Source organism: Magnolia sinica, chromosome 15, assembly GCF_029962835.1.
Source record: "Magnolia sinica isolate HGM2019 chromosome 15, MsV1, whole genome shotgun sequence".
Classification (NCBI taxonomy): domain Eukaryota; kingdom Viridiplantae; phylum Streptophyta; class Magnoliopsida; order Magnoliales; family Magnoliaceae; genus Magnolia; species Magnolia sinica.
In genome coordinates this window covers 59,973,503-59,994,600 of record NC_080587.1, presented here as the reverse complement: position 1 = coordinate 59,994,600, position 21,098 = coordinate 59,973,503, and the positions used below count along the sequence as shown (strand labels likewise).

The 21,098-nt window shown below is 41.8% G+C and overlaps 1 protein-coding gene across 1 annotated transcript; it reads left to right on the top strand.

Moving 5' to 3' along the window:
* The first annotated feature begins 4,504 nt into the window (after positions 1–4,504).
* Positions 4,505–18,464, top strand: LOC131227339 (1-aminocyclopropane-1-carboxylate oxidase homolog 4-like). The gene is made up of 2 exons (XM_058223121.1): positions 4,505–5,439; positions 18,128–18,464. Exons 1-2 carry the CDS (start codon positions 4,609–4,611, stop codon positions 18,374–18,376), a joined length of 1,080 nt encoding a protein of 359 aa, XP_058079104.1. The 5' UTR covers positions 4,505–4,608; the 3' UTR covers positions 18,377–18,464.
* The last annotated feature ends 2,634 nt before the right edge of the window (positions 18,465–21,098 follow it).

Genomic DNA, 21,098 nt, shown 5'->3' with positions numbered 1-21,098 from the left:
ATGTCCAAAACACATACCCCATAGTGGGTTCCACCGTCCCTGGGCGATGGGAATAAAACACATGAATCATTGTGGGTCCCAAGTGGGGCCCACCACAATGTTTGTATGCCATCCAATCTGTCCATACGGTCACAGAGACCTGGACGAAGAGTAAAGATAAATTTCATATTGAATAAAAAATCCTGTGACCCAGAAAAGGGTTTCAAGGGCAGACATTTAATCACCGCTGTTTCCTATGATGTGGGCCACCTGAGTGCTGGATGCACCCAAATTTTGGAGGAGGCCCACTTCAGGAAGTGGCCCACCTAATGAACGGCGTGGATGGTAAACACGCAACATGGTGGGGCCCACGGCTGGGACCGTGGGTCCTTGGTCTGTCTGCCCACAGCGCCCGTAGCGCAGGATGCCTGTGCGTCCTTTCTTTGTCAGCAGCGGCAGCAGCGCTGCTGTGGTTTTGTATTTTTTTTAAAAAAACAACAATATTCGAGGTTTTCATATGTGGGGCCCACTCCAAGTGAATCCGTTCCAGCCATTGGATTCCATATCTCAAGACAGGCTATGTGAGTCCATTATTGAGTATTTTTCAGTGTATAAAAATATCAGGGAAGATTTCAACAGTGAAAACCACCATTTGCTATGGTATGACCTACCAGAACCTCGAATTGACTCCGTATTTTGGTTCAACACCTAAAATGAGGTTGAGAAAGGAATGGACGGTGTGGATTGAATGCATACATCAAGGTGGGGCCTATATAAGTGGGCCACCCCATAAGCTTGGAAACAGGCTAATATTTGTGTCTTCCCTTTTTTGTCCAGCATCCAGGGACTCTGGACGGTTTGGCATTGTACATGCATTGGGGTGGGCCCTGCTTAGGTAGGCCACCAAATGATGGATGGTGTGGGTACAACTCATTTAAAGTGGGCCCCTCTTATAAATGGCTTGGATAAAATACTTGCCTCATGGCGGGGTCCATCCTGATGGCCACATGACCACAATAACACAAGAAAAAAAAGGAAAAGAGAGGGAGAGAGAGAGAGAGAGAGAGAGAGAAAGAGAGAGTGGGACACGCGTGATGGAGGGACCCCGACACTATGGGCCCTCCGTTGCAATCAATCATACATCAAGTGGGTCCCATTATATGCGGGCCCATTAATTCAAAAAAATCCAACGGTGGAGATTCCTTCTCCACAAAAATAGACGGTCTACATAACCCATATACAAGCTAGGAAGGTAAACATCACGATAGGGTCCATGGAGAATGGCCCCATCATGAAATGATATGAGGATCAAGGTGGGCCATCGGCCACACCTAGGGTCCAAAGTGAGATCCATACCATCGATCGGTATGCCTCACTTGGCCCATCATAAAAATAAGAAAACTAGCCTATAGAAGCACCCACCGTTCGATCTTCTTGCTCCATTGGCTTCCTTTGCTCCTTAGCTTCGATCTTAATAGAGGAGATGAGGTTTGGATGGTTAAAATGGGAGATGAAAGGGTAGGAAAGGTAGGCCACACTTGTGGCTCTCTTGGAGTAGAAGAGCTTGGATGTATGGAGGTTTTCTTGCTTGGGAAAGAGAGTTTGAAAATGAAGGAGAGAGAGGGTTGTAAAGAGAGAGAAGGAGTGATGGGTGATGGATGTGGTGAGTGATGGGTGTAAGAACTTTTTGACTTTTATGGTAAATGGTGTAAGAGAAGTATGGGTGTGTAAGAACCTTTTTTACTTTGGGGTTGCTTGGGAATGGGTGAAAGGTGATGTGTACTTGACATGTACTTGACATGATGAGAGTGATTGATTGATTGATTGATGTGACATCTCGTAGAGATTCTCTCAGAATTTACACGTGCGGCATTTTCCTCGCACCGAACGCTAGCCCATATCTCTTGGCCAGAGTATCGGATCGGTGTGCGAGTTGCGACATCGGAACCGTGGCGACGGCGCGGTCGCAGGGGTACAAGTCTTGGGTTGAGTTGACTCGGGTTGACAGCATGTAAATTAGGGTCGTGCGCAAATACCGATTAAGGGTTTAAGGTTGTCGAAATTCGACTGGAAAGACCGCGGAAGTCTACGGAACAGTACAGTCTAAGATACGGGGCTTACACTGTATCTATGTTGTATCCCTTGAAGATCCACCTGCATCCAACTACTTTCTGGCCCATTAGAAGCTCCACCACTCCCATGTATCGATCTGATACAACGAGTCCATCACATCGCACATAGTCACCTTACACTTTTCAACACCAGGCTCACGTAGAGCCATCTGAATAGAAGACTGATCCCCTGCGATATTGGAGTTATCCATGTACCTCGCTGATATCTTGCGATTATGTTGTGCGATTCTTCTCACATGTGGCTGCACCACTTGCTCTGTATCTCTGTCCGCGCGTCTCAGCCTTTATGTCCTGCCCGCTCATGTGGCCATGCCCAACATGCCACACACGTGCAGAGGTGGAATCCGCTACAACCACTTCAGCTCCACCTTTTGAAATGCTCTCAATCAACTTGTACATGTTCGTTGTGCTTTCATGATTACTCGTGCCCCCTTAGATATTTTAAGAGCACCATCAATACTTGTGAACTTATAGCGCATTACCTCAAGTACACCAGGAGAAATTATATTCTTCTTCATGTCAGGAATGTGCCTCACATCAGTCAAGGTACGCTCTGTCTCATCAAAAATCTTAATGCGCACCGTACCAACAGCCACAATATTACAGATAATGTCATTACCCATAAACACTTGTCCACCATCGCACTCCCTGTAACTGGCGAACCAACTCCAATGAGGAGTCATGTGAAAAGATGCCCATTCGTCTAGAATCTACTCGTCCTTACAATCATCGTAAAAGTATCTGATCGTAGACACAGACAAAATATCAACATCACATCCACTCGATTCATCTGAATTAGCAACATTGGCATCCCTGTATGAAGCATCGGATTCTTCTCTCTTAAATTTAGGATTTGTACAATCCTTATTCATATGTCCTTCTATCTCACAATTCTAGCACTTTAACTTTCCTTTGCCCTTACCCTTGGATTTAGTTCTTGACCTCGAAGACTTCGTATCTTGCTTAGAATTCCTGCTCCTCGTAAACAGTGCATTGGAAGATGTCCCCATGTTGTAGTTAAGCTTTCTCATGGCCTTCCCTTAAAGAGTTGATATAACGGTGTCGATACTCAGGGCTTTATTCGTGGTGCACATTGTGTTCTTAAATGACTCATATAATGCCGAAAGAGAATTCAGCAACATATGTGTTTGTTACTCATCTTTCATCACTTCCTCCATATCTAGCAATTTGCAAACTAATTTATTAAAGTTGCTAATGTGAGCCTCTAGATTTCCACCATCTGTCATCTTGAAGTTATACCACTGACGCTTTAAGTGTAGGCGATTTTCAGAGGAGTTTTTCACATAGACATCCTCTAACTTTGCCCATAACTTAGCCGCAGTTTTCTCCCTCATGACATTGTAGAGAATCTCATCCGTGAGACATAAACGGATCGATGATAAGGCCTTCTTATCAAGAGTATTCCAATCATCATCAGTCATAGTAGACTTTTTCTCCTCAAGAGCACTATCTTCGCCTTGCTTGATTAAAAAACTGTTCATCTTGATCTTTCATAACTCAAAATATTTTTCTCTGAGTACTTCTCAATATCATACCTAGTGCTTACCATTATTGCTTATCCTTCAGAGTCAGATTTGTGCCCCAACGATTGCTCTGATTCCACTTGTTGAGATTCGGTCTGTGGAATCACATAGAGATGGATTTAGGATAGCAATCCAAGAGCACCAAACAAACACTAGAGAACACACGGATTTAATGTGGAAAACCCTTGCGAGATAAAACCAAGGCACAAAGTGATAGAATTTCACTATGAAAATAGAAATTGCAAAGATAAAGGACTTACCCGATTCAAACAACCTCGAATCTCATCATTGCTACACCCTTTAAAAACCCTAAAACCCTTTTAAAAACCCTTAGAACCCCTTTAAAAAATCTTAGTATGCCTGAGAATGGCCCTAGGGACTTCTATTTATAGATAAAGAAACCTCACTTACGCACCTCTCTAGAAATCACCTCAAATTTACGCAGTCCACGCATAAACCGCGCACCGTCTGCGTAACCCTTGACTAGTTGAGATAGGGCTTCGACTGGTCGAAGGCTCCCCTCAACTGGTCGAGCCTAACTCTCAATTGGTCGAGCATCCCGAAAATCTCAAATACATCGTCGCTGGACTTCGAGTCGAACTGGCTTTGACCAATCGAAAGGACCTTCCTAGTTGAGCCGGTCGAGCACCACCACAAACAAAGATTTAAGACGTCTGTTTTATAATAACGCATATGGGCCCACATACCACTGGCCACCGGCCTTATGGCATGCGGAGTAGACAAGACTTGTAGGGCATTTACTTACAAAGAGAGAGCTAACGAGAGACTTCGAACTATTATTTTAAAAAATACCGTCTCCCATACGTAGCCGCGAGGGCATTTAGCGTGGTTGCGTACGGCACCACAAAACTCTTATCCCAAAGAAAGTTGAAGTTTTGGATAACAAAAAAGAAAAAGCCGGCAAAAGAGAAGTAGAAAGGAAGAAGACAAAGATGACTTTGGGTGGTACTGCGGACTACGATAGAGCCAAAGAGGTGAAGGATTTCGACGACTCCAAGATCGGAGTCAAAGGGCTGGTCGAATCCGGCACCACCACCATCCCTCGTTTCTTCATCCACCCTCCCGAAAAACTAACAGAGATCAAGCATCCCCCTACCAACCTCTCAATCCCCGCTGTTGATCTCTCCGACGTGGATTCCGACCGTCGATCAGCCATCATCCAGCAAATTTATGAAGCCTCCCACACGTGGGGCTTCTTCCAGGTCACCAACCACGGCATCCCCCTCTCTGCCATCGACGAGATGATCTCAGCCATCCGATCCTTCAACGAGCAGCCGCCGCATGTGCGATCCCAGTACTACGGGCGGGGACAGGGAGGCGGTGTGGCCTACAACACGAACTTCGATCTGTTCCAATCCAAGGCCGCCAGCTGGCGTGACACGCTGCAGGTACGGATTGGCCCTGAACCGCTGGATTTGGGGAGGATTCCGGAGATCTGCCGGAGGGAGGTGATCACGTGGGACGAGCACGTGAAGGGGTTGGGTGAGGTGCTCATGGAGCTGTTGAGCGAAGGATTGGGATTAGATAAAGGAAGATTGAAAGAGCTGACGTGTTTGGAGGGGAGGGCACAGGTGGCCCACTACTACCCGTACTGCCCACAGCCGGATCTAACCCTGGGTATCGGGTCCCACACGGATCCGGACGTGCTGACGGTGCTGCTGCAGAACCAAATTGGAGGGCTGCAAGTGAAGCATGGGGATGAGTGGGTGGAAGTCAAGCCCTTATCCGGGGCTCTTGTCATCAATATAGGCGACCTTCTTCAGGTATGTGGGCCCCACTTACCTAATTTGTGGTGTGAACCGTTGTTTTTTTTGGTAGGATTGTAATGGACGTGATTGGGTGATAGGGGCTCTCACGAGCTTCATCCACACCGTACATCCATTATTTTAGGAGTTTCAACACCCTGTCAAGGTTCGAGTATCCATGGGTGGTGAAATCCCACTACGGCGTGAGTGTGTCGGAGTGTGTCAAAAAAAAAAAAAGTTCAATAGGACCACGCCAGGGAGCAGCGGTGATAATGACATCCACTGTTGAAGCCTTCCCAGGGCCACCGTGATGGCCAATTGACATCCAATATCAGCTAAACTTCTGCGGTTCCTAAAATTTTTCAAGGGTAGGTGTTTGATCTTGACTGTGCGGTGCACTTGAGCCTTAGAACTGCCACATTTTTTGGCTTGTACGGAGAGCAGATTGCCAATGGCTAGTGGTCGGTGCTCTGTGGGCCCCACCATGCTGAATTTGTTTCATCCATGCTGTTCATCTATTTTCTAGATAATTTCATGGTATGATCCCAAAAATGAAGTATATCCCAATTTACACCCTGATACAAATCTCTCGTAGGTAACACTGAAGCGTGAACACAACATTGTTGTGTACTAACAAGCTTAAAAAAAAAAAAAAAAAAACAAAAGGAGGTATATCCTAATTTCAAGCGATAGGAAACAATGTTAATTGAACGTCCACCGTTAAAAACTTCTTGGGGCCTATAAAAGTCTTGGATCAAGCTGATCTTTGTTTTATCCCAATTTCAAGTGGAGCACATGATAGGAAACAATGTTGATTGAACGTCCACCGTTAAAAACTTCTTGGGGGCCATAAAAGTCTTGGATCAAGCTGATCTTTGTTTTTTTCCCTTCATCTACGTCTGCATGACCTAATCAACAGATTGGATGTCAAATAAACAGGACAGTGGGCCTTAGGAGGATTTTAATGGTGTGTATTCAATCACTACTGTTTTCCTGTGGTGTGGTCCACCTGGGATTTATATTCCCCTCATTTTTGGGATTAAGTCCTAAAATGATATGTAAAAATGGATGGACGGCATGGATAAAACATATACTTCATAGTGGAGCCCACTGAGCGGAGACCATTATCCACAGGGCTAGTGGCAGCGACACTAGCCAAACCGCATTCCCTAAAATGACATGGCAAAGTCGATGGACGGTGCGGATAAACCAATACATCACGGTGATCCCTCATATGCCCCGTGCGTCCTCGCGAGGGGTTGGTTCCCCAAAGTGAGAACCCGGATCTGCCGAGCTGGGTGGGACCCTGAAGCTGACTGTGATGTATGCGACTAAATCCACACCCTCCATCCATATTGAAAGCTCATTTTAAGGCATTATCCAATAAATGAAGCCGTTGGTACAGAAAACAACAGTGGTGATTGACCATTAAAACCTTTTTATGGGCCACAAAAGTTTTGGATGACGATGATATTTGTGTGGTTTCTTCATCTAGGTGTGTCTGACCTTATCAACAGGTTGGATGGCAAATAAACATTCGTGTGGAATTCATGAAGTTTTTAATGGTGAGGATTCAATCATGAATGTTTCCTGTGGTGTGGTCCACCTAAGATTTGAGTTAGCTTCATTTTTGGGATCATGTCCTGAAATGAGCTTTCAAAATGGTTGGAAGGGCGCATACATCCTGAAAGCCCACGGTGAGGGTCCCACCTACTTCAGTGGATCCCGGCTCTCACTTAATCCGCTCCCAATCTGCAAAAAAAATCCACTCACCATGCGGACCACGAATGCACATTGATTCAGACTTTTTGTTGTCCATTGATTTCAAGTGCCTGATTAGCAGAACACTTGTATCTTCACCCATATGATTTTTATGCTGTGGACCTAAATCAAACCCACGTAAGATATTCTACATAAAATTGCCACAAACTGCTTTAGGGATCGTTTGGCACCATGGATTCATGGGGATTTGAGGGAATTTCAAATCCCCTAGGTTGTTTGGCACCATAAAGGAAATGGGGGTTTCAAATAAGGGGATTTCAAATCCCATCAATCAGGGGTTTGAAATCCAAGGTGAGACCTTGGATTACATCTAAAATCATTACCATATTTGCATGTGTAACATGCGTATCACTAGACTATTAATCCATTGGACACATGACCCACTACTGATATCCTAAAATAATGATATTATCAATTGCATCACTATAATTACTTTAATACGATGATCAGCACCGTCCAAACATTGTCCATGTAAATCAACAGTTAAAAATCGTTGGTTAGTCACTCGGACGTGATCTTGTGCTTGTAGCCCATAAAGTTGGAATTTCATCATTTTTTTTTTTGGCAAAGTATATATTTCAGCAGGCTTATTACAACCATTGTGTCAAAAATTACATAAGTTTACTAATTAGAGATATTAAAGTTGATTTAGTAATTAAATTCAAACCCCTGCAAATATACTATGAATAGCTAGCTACTTTTGGATTAAAGTTGATTCTCACTCTAGGGTGCCAAACACAACAAGAGGATTTCAAATCCAGGGGGTTTCAAATCCACGCTCCCAAACAGACCCGTAGGGATGGTTGGGCTATGCGTGCCATGAGGGGTCATTGTCATTCAACTGGCCCATTCTGGCCAGGCATCAGGGCCCTAATTTTAAGCTCGTGGGTTTAACTGTTTTAGCCAGTCTGGTGCAAAGGTAGCACCTGCACCCATGAGCTTTAAACCAGCAGTTATGCTTTTGCATGTGAATGTCGCCCACCTATTTATTAGGCCAGATTATTTGTGGAGGCCTTTTCTCATGATGGTACGATCTGCAGATGATTTTGACTTTACACATTACATGTTCACACATGTTGGAGGCCGTAAATCAATGAGCCCCAAATGACTATTTTGAAAACAGGACAAGCTGTCTTTTTCTAGCCGCGTGGAAGAAATGGGTCCGTTCCATTCTTGTGCGACACCCAAACAGACCATTAATTTTTAGAAGTTTACTTGTTTTAATTTTGTCATTTTCAAATGATTTAATTGATTTTGACAATGATAAGATTCATCTATGGTATAATTCGTTGTGGGTGTTTTGCCATGGTTATGACCTGACGCAGGGGAGGACGTGAGGTCGAGCACCGTCTTCCTCAAGAGGATAACTATTCCGAATCCACGGAACTTCTCTGGAACGCAGGGGAGGACGTGAGGTCGAGCACCGTCTTCCTCAAGAGGATAACTATTCCGAATCCACGGAACTTCTCTGGACTCCTCACAGAGACTTCTCGAATCCACGAGGAAAGAAAGCAGAAAATAGAAATAAATTCTAATAAATTCGAAATTGATTGATGAATAATTAAAAACGAGTTCACAACCCTTTAAATAAGGGTATTAAGCAATGTGAAAGAAATCATAATCAAACTACAACTCAAACTCCTAGAATCCGCGACGTACTATAAATAGTAAACTTACTATTTATAGACGGTCGTGATGTCTACTAGTGCGCAAGGTTTTCGGCCAAAAATAGTAAGTGTCCTATTTGGCTTCACCAAACCGTTCCCCTAATTATTCTAAGCTCTTTTCACGTTGGGCGCAACTCCTAAAGCCCGACGGATGAAGAGTTATAATCAAACTAAAACTTACTATTTATAGTAAAAATGAAATTAAAACAGGGAAACGACCATCGATCAAGGGGTTTTTCGCAATTCCGGGCGGCGCAACCCAGCATAGCTGGGTTGGTTGGCTAAAGTAGCTCATTCTACCCCAAAATCATATATTTTACGTCAGATAACTCATTCCGGTTGCGAGATACGCCCGATCTAAGGTCCGATGGTCCGGATCACTTCTGTCGTCGACCGGGCCTTTTCTGATCCATCTTGGCCATGAAACTGTCTGCGACCCGCTCTACATCTTTTCTAATCAAATAGAGGTTTCGGATAGCGTTTTGTGTTACAAACCAGTTATCAGAAGTGGTCAGTTATACGTGTCATTCTGTTTACATGTATTTAGGCATGTTTGCACGTGAAGCCAGTAGTTGGTTGTATTAGTTCCTTATTTCTTGCATGAGTCTTAGGTAGTTTCTTTATTTAAGTCGTAGTTTTAAAAAACACATCCTCACATCCGTGTAGTGGGCAAAGTTGGGTGTAATTGAATCCGTTGTAATTTGAGTGTATAAAAATGGGAAAGGAATGAATACAAGGATATGAAGTTTATCTCCAAACAGCTGTTTGCAGCAGGAATTGTATCCCTTTAACAATCTTATAGTATCTCTTTCTCCATTGGTTGACCAAAGAAGACACCTAAATCCATTCCGCCTTCACCTCGCTCCTTCACTCGATCCCATGTCTACCGCCAAAACCCAGGTCGTAAAATTATGGTATCAGAGACGGGGTCAATGGAGCATCAAATAGAGAGTCTAGAGGAGGAGGTCAGCACACTTGTTGCCGGCCAAGAGAAGATCATCAAAAAGATGACCGAGCTCTTCGCAACTTGGTCGTCGAGGTGGGAACCCTGAGCCAATCCACGAGAATGGGGAGAAGCTTCTCAACCTCGCAACAATAGGAGAGCCTATAACAGCTCAACCAGTACGGGAACCTCTATTAATTTCGGTGCTCCGAAGCTAGTCAAGCTCAACTTCCCGCGATTCAACGGCTATGAAGATCCTACAAGTTGGCTCTGTCGGGTGAAGTAGTTTTTTGAATTCCAGCACACCTTAGAGGAAGAGAAGGTGGCACTTGCTTCCTTCCACATATAAGGGGATGCATAAATATGGCTGCAACTTCACAAGCAGACTCATGAGGCCAAGAATTGTGAGGAGTTCAAACAAGGAGTACATGCAAGGTACGGTCCTACAAAATTACAAGATTTCTTTGCTGACTTGATTAAATTGAAGTAGTTTGGGAGTGTCAAAGAGTACCAGACACAATTTGAACGCCTCCTCTCACAGGCGGGTCAAGTCACCCCAATACAACAGGTTAGTTGCTTTATCAGTGGGCTCCGTGACAACTTGCAAGCCGATGTGAGGGCTGAAAATCCCGCCACATTGGAAGCAGCGATTGGCCTTACTTGCTTGTTTGAAGCCCGAAACTAGGCCATCCGCCGACCACCGGTGTTGGAAAACTTCAAATTCAAACAGGCCCTAGCTCTAACATGCACCCCACAGGCTTCTCCAGTCAGGCGCATGACACCGGAAGACGTCAAAGAAAGGAGAGATAAGGGCCTTTGCTTCCGCTGCAATGAAAAATACTCCCCTGGCTATCCATGCAAGCGCCTATTTGTCATTAAAGCTTACTGGCCCGAGGAGGATAAAGACGATGGTGGAGAAGGGTCACAAGAGGTCGAAGGAGCTAGTGAGAGCACGCCCGAGATCTCTTTCAATGTAATTTCTAGAGCTCATACCCCTCAAACTATGAGATTGAAAGGTACGTTGTTTTCAACAGCAGTGAAGATTTTAGTGGATTCAGAGAGCACACACAATTTTATTAGTAGCTCTCTGGCTGCTAAAGTTGGGCTCCAAGCATTGGAAGGGAGGTCATTTGAGGTGGCCGTAGCGAGTGGGGAACGGTTAATCAGCCTAGGCCAGAGCAACCAGGTCTCACTCCATATTCAAGGTACCCCACTTTTATTAGACTTCTACTTGTTACCCTTGGATGGATATGAGATTGTCTTGGGTACCCAATGGCTCAGGACTTTGGGTCCCATAATCTGGGATTTTGCCAACCTTCAAATGTGTTTCACAGTTTTGAGAAAAGAAATATCATTGCAAGGCTTAGCGTCTCCACAAGACAAGCTCGTAGAAAACTTTTGCCTAAAACGGGTATTAAAGCAGGGGCGCTCAGGAGTGGTCTTACTGCTTAATGCAATAGCTACTCCACGAGCCAAGGCAATCGAAAGCACCCTCCTTGCAATATTAGATGATTATGCAGATGTCTTCTCTTAACCAGTCGGTCTCCCACCACCATGTCAGCATGATCATCACATCCCACTCCTTGCTGGGGCCGGACTTGTCAACGTACGCCTGTATCGGTACCTTCATTTTCAGAAGACATAGATTGAAAAATTAGTGAGCTATCTGCTAAAATCAGGAGTCATGCGGCCTAGCACGAGTCCTTATTCTTCGCCTGTATTACTGGTCAAGAAACATGACTGGTCATAGAGGATGTGCATCGAATATAGGGCTCTTAACAAGGTCACCATAAAAGATAAGTTTTCAATTCCTGTGATCGACGAGCTACTGGATGAATAACATGGTGCTCTCTTCTTCTCCAAGCTAGACTTATGCTCTAGCTATTATCAAATTCGAGTCCACCCCCAAGACATCCACAAAACAGCCTTTCGAACATATAGTGGACATTATGAATTTCTAGTCATGTCATTTGACTTGACAAATGCGCCCTCCTTTTTTCAAGCCCTAATGAATGACATCTTCCGCCATCATCTCCATAAGTTCGTCCTTGTTTTCTTTGACGATATACTAATCTATAGCAAGACATGAGATGACAATTTACAACATTTGAAGGTGATCTTTGATATCTTACGAACTAACAAGCTATTTGTGAAAAAGTAAAAGTATCATTTTGGTGACACACAGGTAGCCTATTTGGGCCACATCATTACTCGTCAAGGAGTGACGGTAGATCCTAACAAGGTTGCGGTTATGACTAATTGGCCCAAGCCGATTACACCCAAAGCACTTCGAGGTTTCCTTGGCCTCACCGGTTATTACCGTAAGTTCATTTAGGACTATGGAAAAATAGTTGGGCCTCTTACAAAAATGCTAAAAAAAGATGGGTTCACCTGGTTCCAAGCTGCTGAGGAAGCTTTCAAAAACCTGAAACAAGCAAAGACAAGGGCAACGGTTCTAGCCTTGCCTGATTTTTTTAAAAACTTTGTGGTAGAATGCGACGCATCTGGGTTAGGAATTGGCATTATCTTACTGCAGGACAAGAGACCGATTGCATTCTTCAGCCGATCTCTTAATGGGAAGAATCTCCTCATGTCAACCTATGACAAGGAGATGCTTGCATTAGTCTCAGCGATCCAAAAATGGAGGTCATACTTGCTTGGAAGAACTTTTATTGTCCGCTCGGATCAGCGAAGCCTTAAGTACTTGTAAGAGCAAAAGATCACCACCCTTGCATAACAAAAATGGCTCTACAAACTGATGGGGTTCGACTTCACCATAGAGTACAAACAAGGGGGAGAAAATGTAGTGGCAGATGTGCTATCCCAAAGCAACGACGAATGAGAGGTTGCAGTTGTTTCTTCTCCCATTCCACGGTGGATCTCAGCCATCAGAGAAGAAGTTGCATCTAACCCCAAGCTCCAACGACTAGTCCAGCTATGCTTGACAGATAATGCCATTGGCCCATGGAGGTTTCATGAAGGTGTGCTTTTTTTTAAAGATCGCATTTACATTGCAGATGACTCCCCACTCTTGCAGGATATACTATCTTAGTTCCATAATAGCACACATGAAGGATTAGTCAAAATACTCCAGCGCTTGAAGGCGGTGTTTTACTAGACCGGGCTTAAGCAACAATTTAAGGAATTTATCAAGAAGTGTGATGTCTGTCAGCAGAATAAGGTTAAGCACAGACGACCAGCTGGACTTCTCCAACCCCTTCCAATCCCTACACAAATTTGGTCACACATTAGCATGGACTTCGTGGAGGGACTTCCACCCTCTCAAGGCAAGTCAACAATTTTTGTGGTAATAGATCGCCTATCTAAATACAGTCATTTTGTTCCACTGAAGCATCCATATACGGCTGTAGGGGTTGCTCGTATTTTCTTTGATCAAATATTCAAGCTTCATGGTATGCCCGAATACATAGTTTGCGACTGATACCCAACTTTTACAAGTGCATTTTGGAAGGAGCTTTTCCAACTGCATGGGACCCAATTCGATTTTAGCTCCTCTTACCACCCGCAAACCGACGGGCAGACAGAGATAACCAATCGCACCTTGGAAATGTATCTCCGTTGTTTCAGTGGAACCAAACCAAAAGAATGGATGCAATGGCTGACATGGGAGGAGTATTTCTATAATACAAGTTGGCATTCAGTGATCAAGAAGACTCCATTGGAGGCAGTGTATAACCGCACCCCTCCAACTTTATTATCTTATATTTCCGGCACTGCAAAGGTACAAGCTGTGGAAGATGAGCTGCTTCATAGGGACAAGGTGCTGAAGGAGTTGCATGAGGCCTTGAAGAAATCTCAGTCTCATATGAAACAGGTTTATGATGGGTCCCACAAAGAAAAAGATTACTCTGTACGAGATTGGGTCTATCTTAGACTCTAACCCTACAGGCAAGCTTCCCTTGCTCTCAGGCGAAATATGAAACTCGCTCCCAAGTATTACGGGCCATTCAAGATAATAGAGAAGATTGGTTGCGTTGCTTACAAGATTGACTTGCCAAAAGATTCAAGGATACATCCGGTGTTTCATGTTTCATTGCTCAAACCCAAGATTGGGGATGCTAAGCAGGTGATCGAACAACTTCCTGACGTAGATGAAGAGTCTCGAATGGTTCCAAATCCTCAAGCAATACTAGACAAATGCACAAGAAGAGAGAAAGTTGAAGCATTGGTGCATTGGGTGGGTCTATCTCCTGCAGATGTCACGTGGGAAAATCTTGAAGAATTAAAGATGAGGTTTCTAAAGATAGCCCTTAAGGGCAATGACTCTTTTTAAGGAGGATGAGATGTTACAAACCAGTCATCAGAAGTAGTCAGTTGTACGTGTCATTCTGTTTGCATGTATTTAGGCATGTTTGCACGTGAGGTCAGTAGTTGGTTGTATTAGTTCCTTATTTCATGCATGAGTCTTAGGTAGTTTCCTTGTTTAAGTCCTAGTTTTAGGGAAGACATCCCCACATCCGTGTAGTGGGCAAAGTTGGGTGTAATTGAATCCGTTGTAACTAGAGTCTATAAAAACGGGAAAAGAATGAATGCAAGGATATGAAGTTTATCTCCAAACAACTGTCTGCAACAGGGATTGGATCCCTTTAACAATCCTATAGTTTCTCTCTCACCATTGGTTGACCAAAGAAGACACCTAAATCCATTCTACCTTCACCTCGCCCCTTTACTTGATCCCACATCCACCGCCAAAACCTAGGTCGTAATATTTTGATGCATCATTTTGTAGAAATGGGAGCCCATGGTTTGATGATCTAGGTGGTTCTTCTAATGGTGGAGGCAGATAGAGGATGATTGTAATTTTAGCAAAAATATTTCAAATTGGATGATCTTAACCCTTTGATTACTAAATTATATAAATAGACATCCATGATTACTGAGGCATCACAAGGTCGATATGGATAAGAATGTGAATATTGTCCTGATGCCTCAGTTTGTGCATATAGCCCATGTTGGAGGATCCTGCCCACTAATATGAAAGAACTCACTATGCATGGATGATGGATGAAATTCCCAAGTTAGAATTTTCTAACCTTTGGATAGGTGGCACTAAGATGATCAGTAGATGCAACCCATGCCAGGGAACCAATTTGATTAAATAAAAAGACGTCAAAACTGGTTTTCAAATCTCATGCATGTATTGGCCACGTCTAGAGAACCTTTGCATTAAAGGCTGGTTGGATTTTCCAAATCCTCTGCAAGTACCTTGTAAATGGGTAATAATTATTTCCCGCATCATTCTCAACATTTGATTTGCCGACTTACTTTTTGAATGCTAAAATGGAGGACGTTGTGAAATACATGTGGCGCCCACTGTGATGTATGTGGCTTATCCACACCATCCATCTGTTATGCCAGCTCAATTTGGGGCATGAGCCAACAAATGAGGCATATCAAAAGCTAAAGTGGACCACACCACAGGAAAAAGAGAATTGGACACCTACCATTAAAAACGTCTTAGGGCCACTGTTTCCTTAAGTATGAAGCACTTGAGTGTTGGATCTGCCTGTTTTATTCCGCTCATGCCTTAAAATGTTTTAGTAAAATGGATGGATGATATAGATACACATCACGGTGAGGCCCACAAATTTAAATCAGTCCTTTTGGACCAGTTTTGAACCAGAAATACTAGCCTATTTTCAAACAGGTAAAAGAGTAATAATTGCTTATTTACTGGTATTTACATAAGATTTGGAAAACCAAACAGGCCCAAGTAAAATAACTACTTGTAATTGATCGACTCAGATTGGGTTCGGGTAATAACAATGATAGGTTCAATCGAAACCTGACCTATTTATTTAATGGGTTGGGAATTTCAACCCCAACCAAACTCATCTATAAATGGGTTAACTCAAACCTAGGCTACATTATTTATTTAATTAAAATGCAAATTAAAAATAATAATATTGTCATTTTTGCATTAAAAATAAATAAATTATATGTTGAGAACTTTCAATTAATATAAAATTAAATGCTCCTTATAATTAAAATGACAGCCATCATCACTAAGTTTAAAAACTTTTAAACTAATACATTATGTGTGCGTGTAGAGATATGCTCACATACGTCAACTGGCCAAGACACTTCAACTTAGTTAAGAATACCAACACATTCGATAGCAATCTCCAAATATAAGAGCTCTTCATTTACTAAAATTGGTGGTAAAGAGTTTTCAACATACAAGGACTCTTCATGTATGTTAGATGGCCAGGATTCTAGTAGTATCTCTATCTCACGTATTCTAGCATAATTGTAATCATTCTCTTTATATAGATTAAGAAAATCTCTCTCATAAAATACTTTTGAGAAAGAGAGTTACGAAAGCAGTTTAGTTGGATCCTATTTTCTCTTTAGTGTAAACAATTAGCAAGAAGCAAGGAATGGACTATATTCATGACCCATTGAGTCTATCCTAACAAACTCTTAACACAATTTGTTGAACTTTGAGTTCGTAAAAAACAACCTAAACCAAACCCATATGGAAAAGGATGAACTCAAACATTAACTTTCAATATCTTGTCCAGGTCAGGTCGACAAGTTGGGTCAGGTTTTCTCACCCTAACCACAATGGTTCAAGCTGGTTGTCATAGATTGGATGGATAGAATGGTCTGATTTAGGAAATTTGTGCCGGCATCTTTTACCGATTGTTGAGGATAACCATATTAACCATTTGGATGACCAAACCAAGGGCCTCCCTCACTGTTCCAAAATGGATACATAAGAAGTCTATAGTTCTAAAACTAAGTAACCAGACTTGAAATTGGGCCAAGTTAGGATATTTGGTTCTGAGAGTGACTTGACTATTAACTTAGAAAGACTCATCATGCCAACTCAACGCAACTTGCAGTGGCTCGGGCAATGTACTGAAGTTGGCAAAGTGCTTTTAATTAAGATAAAAAAGAGAGAAGTGGGAATCAAACTCGACGATTAAGAGATGAGCCAAACGCTTTTGACCAACCAGTTATGAAGCACTTTACTACCTATTCTCTAATTTTGTAATAATTATATTAAATATTTCAAATACTTTTTACTATTTCTAATATTTTTATTTTATAATTATTACTTATTGAGTTGAGTCCGATTGAGTCTGACGCAGGAAAGGACATGAGGTCGAGCACCATCTTCCTCAAGGGGATAACTGTTCCGAATCCACAGAACTTCTCTGGACTCCATATAGAGACTTCTTGAATCCATGAGAAAGAAAACAAACAAAATAGAAATAAATTCTATAAAATTCGTAATTTGATTGATGAATAATTGTCTAATGTGTTCCTTTACACCATTAAGAAAGAAAAAATAAACTAAAAATTGTAATTACTAAAAATTGCAAAATTCTAACTCTAATAAAAATCCTCATTCTAATAAAACTCTTCTAAAGCCTAATTTCTAAAAATAAAAATTTCAAATAAACTTTTGATAGAAGAGTCTTAGCATAATTACAAGTTATTTCTAAAAATGAAGAAAATCTAAAACTCTAAAAATAGGAAAATATTAAAAAATTCGGAATTACTAAAAATAGTAATTTTTTCCTAAAATTTCATTTTTGAGTTGAAAGCGCTCGTTTTCTGACGAAACGAGCAGATGCGACCCACTTTGTGGGTCGGTTCACCTCAGATTGATAGGTTGTTCACCCCGTAACGATACCCAAATCAAAAGTTACGGTGAATTTACCGTCCACCTTCTTTTGGTCCAACCATGCTAGGAACGTATCCGTGACACATTCTACATCAGAGTCTTTGATTCAACCCGCCTTAGATGAGTTGAGTTTATTTTTAATTTATAATTATTACTTATTAAGTGGAGTCAAGTCTCAGAGTCAACCGGGGAGAGAGAGAGAGAGAGAGAGAGAGAGAGAGATGTGGGGCTACATAGAGCACAGGCAGGGTAAAATCTAAGCTGTTGTGGGTATTTCATGAGAAAAATCTCGAATGTATGCTGCCCAACCATTCAAAATTCAAAATATTCTAATTACCCTAGGAATCTTTGAAGACTAATTTCAGGGTAAATTTGCCCACGGCTGCTTACATTATGTGTGTGTATTGTTGAATCCCTATGTTCAATGGATCCTATAGTATCAAAAATCTAGATCACAAAACCATGGGCCACTTCTCTAGGTTCAGTGCATCAAGGCACCATTCATGTTTTACATGCATCACAACCTCATAATTTCTCACATTAGTAACAATCACGATCATTGATGATGATCTCATGTAAGACAACAACAAGAACAATGAAGCTCCATTTACTGTTTCAAAAAGCTGATTATATTTCTTCTAATTTTATTAAATTCAGATAATGTCCAATGATGAGTACAAGAGCGTCGAGCACCGGGTATTAGCTAATCCTTTCCCTGAGCCACGAATTTCAATTGCCACCTTCTTCAATCCAGGCAAGAGGATGGAAACCGATTACTATGGTCCTGTACCAGAGCTGGTATCACATGATAAACCCACTCTTTATCGAAATTTTACCATGTTGGAATTTTTCAAAAGGTTTTTCACTAGGGATCTGGGAGGATTGATAGACTACTTCAAATTGTGAGAGTTGAAGAATGTACTATGTCGATCATACCATGTGAATTGGATTATACATTGGAACTTATTTATCATTACTTGCATGCATCCCATATTGCTGAAATTTTACATGGTGTTAAACACATTATTTATACCATAACCAGAAACTTGCTTCAATCAAAATTAGGGCTATACATGAGCACAGTTAGTTCCGTAGCTCGCTCGACTCGACTCGAAAAAGCTCAATTCGACTCGGTTTGAAACTGAGTTCGAGCCGAGTCGAGCTGATTTTTTTAGCTCGAAAAAAATTTCAAACCAAGTTCAAGCTTGCCCGAGCTTGACTCGACTCGGATCGATTCAGTTCAGTGACTCGGTTACTTTGATATTGTTGTTGCTCACCAAGTGTTCCAAGAAATGACTTAATGAGGTGTGGCTAGTGGCAAGGAAGGTATGTATATAAAACAAACATCATTTTTTTTTCTTGATTTTTATGTTGCTTAGAAGGTGTTTGATAAAATACCTGTAAAACCATTGTTGCTTTTTATATACAGTGAGATTTTGAAGGAGCAGATCATGTGTTTGTGAAAATGCCGCACAGGCGAACTCGGCTTGATTTTGGCTCGAACTAGCCCGAGCTACTGACCGAACCGAGCTAAGCTGGCCAGTCAAGCTCGAGGACCCAGCCGAGCCGAATTCGAGCTGTGGTCAGCAAGTGGCCAAGCCGAGTCAAGCTGTGCCAATCTCGACTCGGTTCGACTCATGTATGCCTCTAATCAAAATGGGGTTTTGGCCTGTTTGGTGGTACTTATAATTGTATTGAAATAAATGTAGTTCTACCTCCATAGTTATAAGAATCCTGTTATGCTCTTCTACTCTCTCATGGACTATATCCTTAGTTAAATTATAGGTTCTGAAGTCTTTTGACTACATCAACCACATTCTTTTGGACTTTTCCTTGCCTTTTTTGACCCTTGGACTTGAATAAAATCACTCCTAACTAGTATAGTTTTTGGTCTCCATTGCATATGGCCAAACCATCCAAATCTACTTTCCCCATCTCATTAACTATCAATGCTATTTCTAAGTTCTTTCAAAGCATTCATTTTTATACTCTTTTCTTCCTTATCTTGCCACTCATCCATTGCAACATCATAATCTTATATGAACATGACGTTCCTTCTACCCAACATTCTATCCCATGAAGCATTTCTGCTCACATAGCTATCCTATAAAATTTTCTCTTCAGTGGCAAGTCTCCACTTCGTCCACCCAGCTTTTTTCATGAATCTTTGGGAACAAATCTCAATTCTAAATGTTTTTGTTGTGCATCTCCTCAATTCATGAATGTTAATCACCTTCTCAATAATGATTTTTGGGCTAAGAAAATGTGGGCTTATTTCCCAACATCCCCTTAATCAAATATGTTTTTTCAACAACTTTGTGCTGGTATGAGGGCAGTTTCTCTGGCCATTGGAATGGAGAAATCCAAACGTTGTTGGATATATCGAGGCCTATGGAAGGATGATATACAGTTATAGAAAACTAAGAAAGGCACATCCATACATCTACATTTGTTGAGAAATCCGTTGTTGACCGGTGATCCATAGCTTAACGGTATCTTCCTCCCTCTCCCTCATCTCCGTGAAGATTCAATGAGCACGTGCCAATTGCCATCTACAACCATCCAAAGCCTGATTCTTTAATGGTATCAGAGCTATAAGGCGATCTGTTCCATACACTTCATCCATACAATCCAGGTCAGATTTTCTATTTTATCGCAGAATTAGAATTCCAACGGAAATTGACTCGGTTGGTCGCAACGATTGAGAAACTCTGCTAAACCACGGCTGAGCAACTCATTGGGTCGACTCGCTGGATCCAGTCAAATTGACTTGCTAACTCAGACAAGAGTGGACTCCTTTCTCTTTAAAAAAAAGGTGGGAGAATTTTCGATTCAATAAGAGCTACTAAAATTAGAAACATTATTTTCCGATTCGATCGAAATTTCAGAAAAAAGAAACCCGAATAAATTCGATTAGATTAAAAAAAAAAATTTTAAAAATAAAAGAAAAATACTCTGAAGAAATTGAAATTCCGATTCAATAACCTTTGTTTTTGTTACCAGAGAAGGACGGTGTGGATAAAAAGATACGCCATGGTGCCCCACAAAAATCTTCCCCTTTCTGGCTAGAGACGGGTGGGGGTAGGACGCAATCCGCTTCCCATGAAAAGAAGGTTTAAGACCCTTGATTTTTTTTTATCCAGCGGGTGCACAAGAATTGGTGTGCCTCTCTATTAAAAAAAATAATAATAAAATAAAATAAAATAAAAATAAAAATAAAAACAAAAACAAAACTAAAAACAAAAAGAGGAGGAAGCACAGGAAACGGATTGGCTATTGAACCCACCACCGGCGAATGGCTAGTAGTCAGTGCTCTGTGGGCCCCACCATGATGTCAGTGTTTCATCCATGCCGTCCACCCATTCTTCTAGATCAATTTATGGTATAAGCCCAAAAATGAGGTTGATCCAAATCTCAAGTGGACCACACAGTGTTGATTGAACGCCTACCATTAAAAACTTCTCGAGGGCCACAAAAGTTTTGGATCAAGCTGATTAATTTTTTCCTTTAATCGAATTATGTATGACCTAATCAACAGGTTAGATGCCAAATAACCATTATAGTGAGACCTAGGAGGTTTTTAATGGTGAACATTCAATCACTACTGTTTTCCCATGGTGTGGTCCAC

Coding starts and splice junctions, on each gene's coding strand:
- LOC131227339 (XM_058223121.1), top strand. CDS start 4,609: ATGACTTTGGGTGGTACTGCGGACTACGATAGAGCCAAAGAGGTGAAG. Junction 5,440..18,127: donor ATATAGGCGACCTTCTTCAG/GTATGTGGGCCC, acceptor TATTAAATTCAG/ATAATGTCCAATGATGAGTA.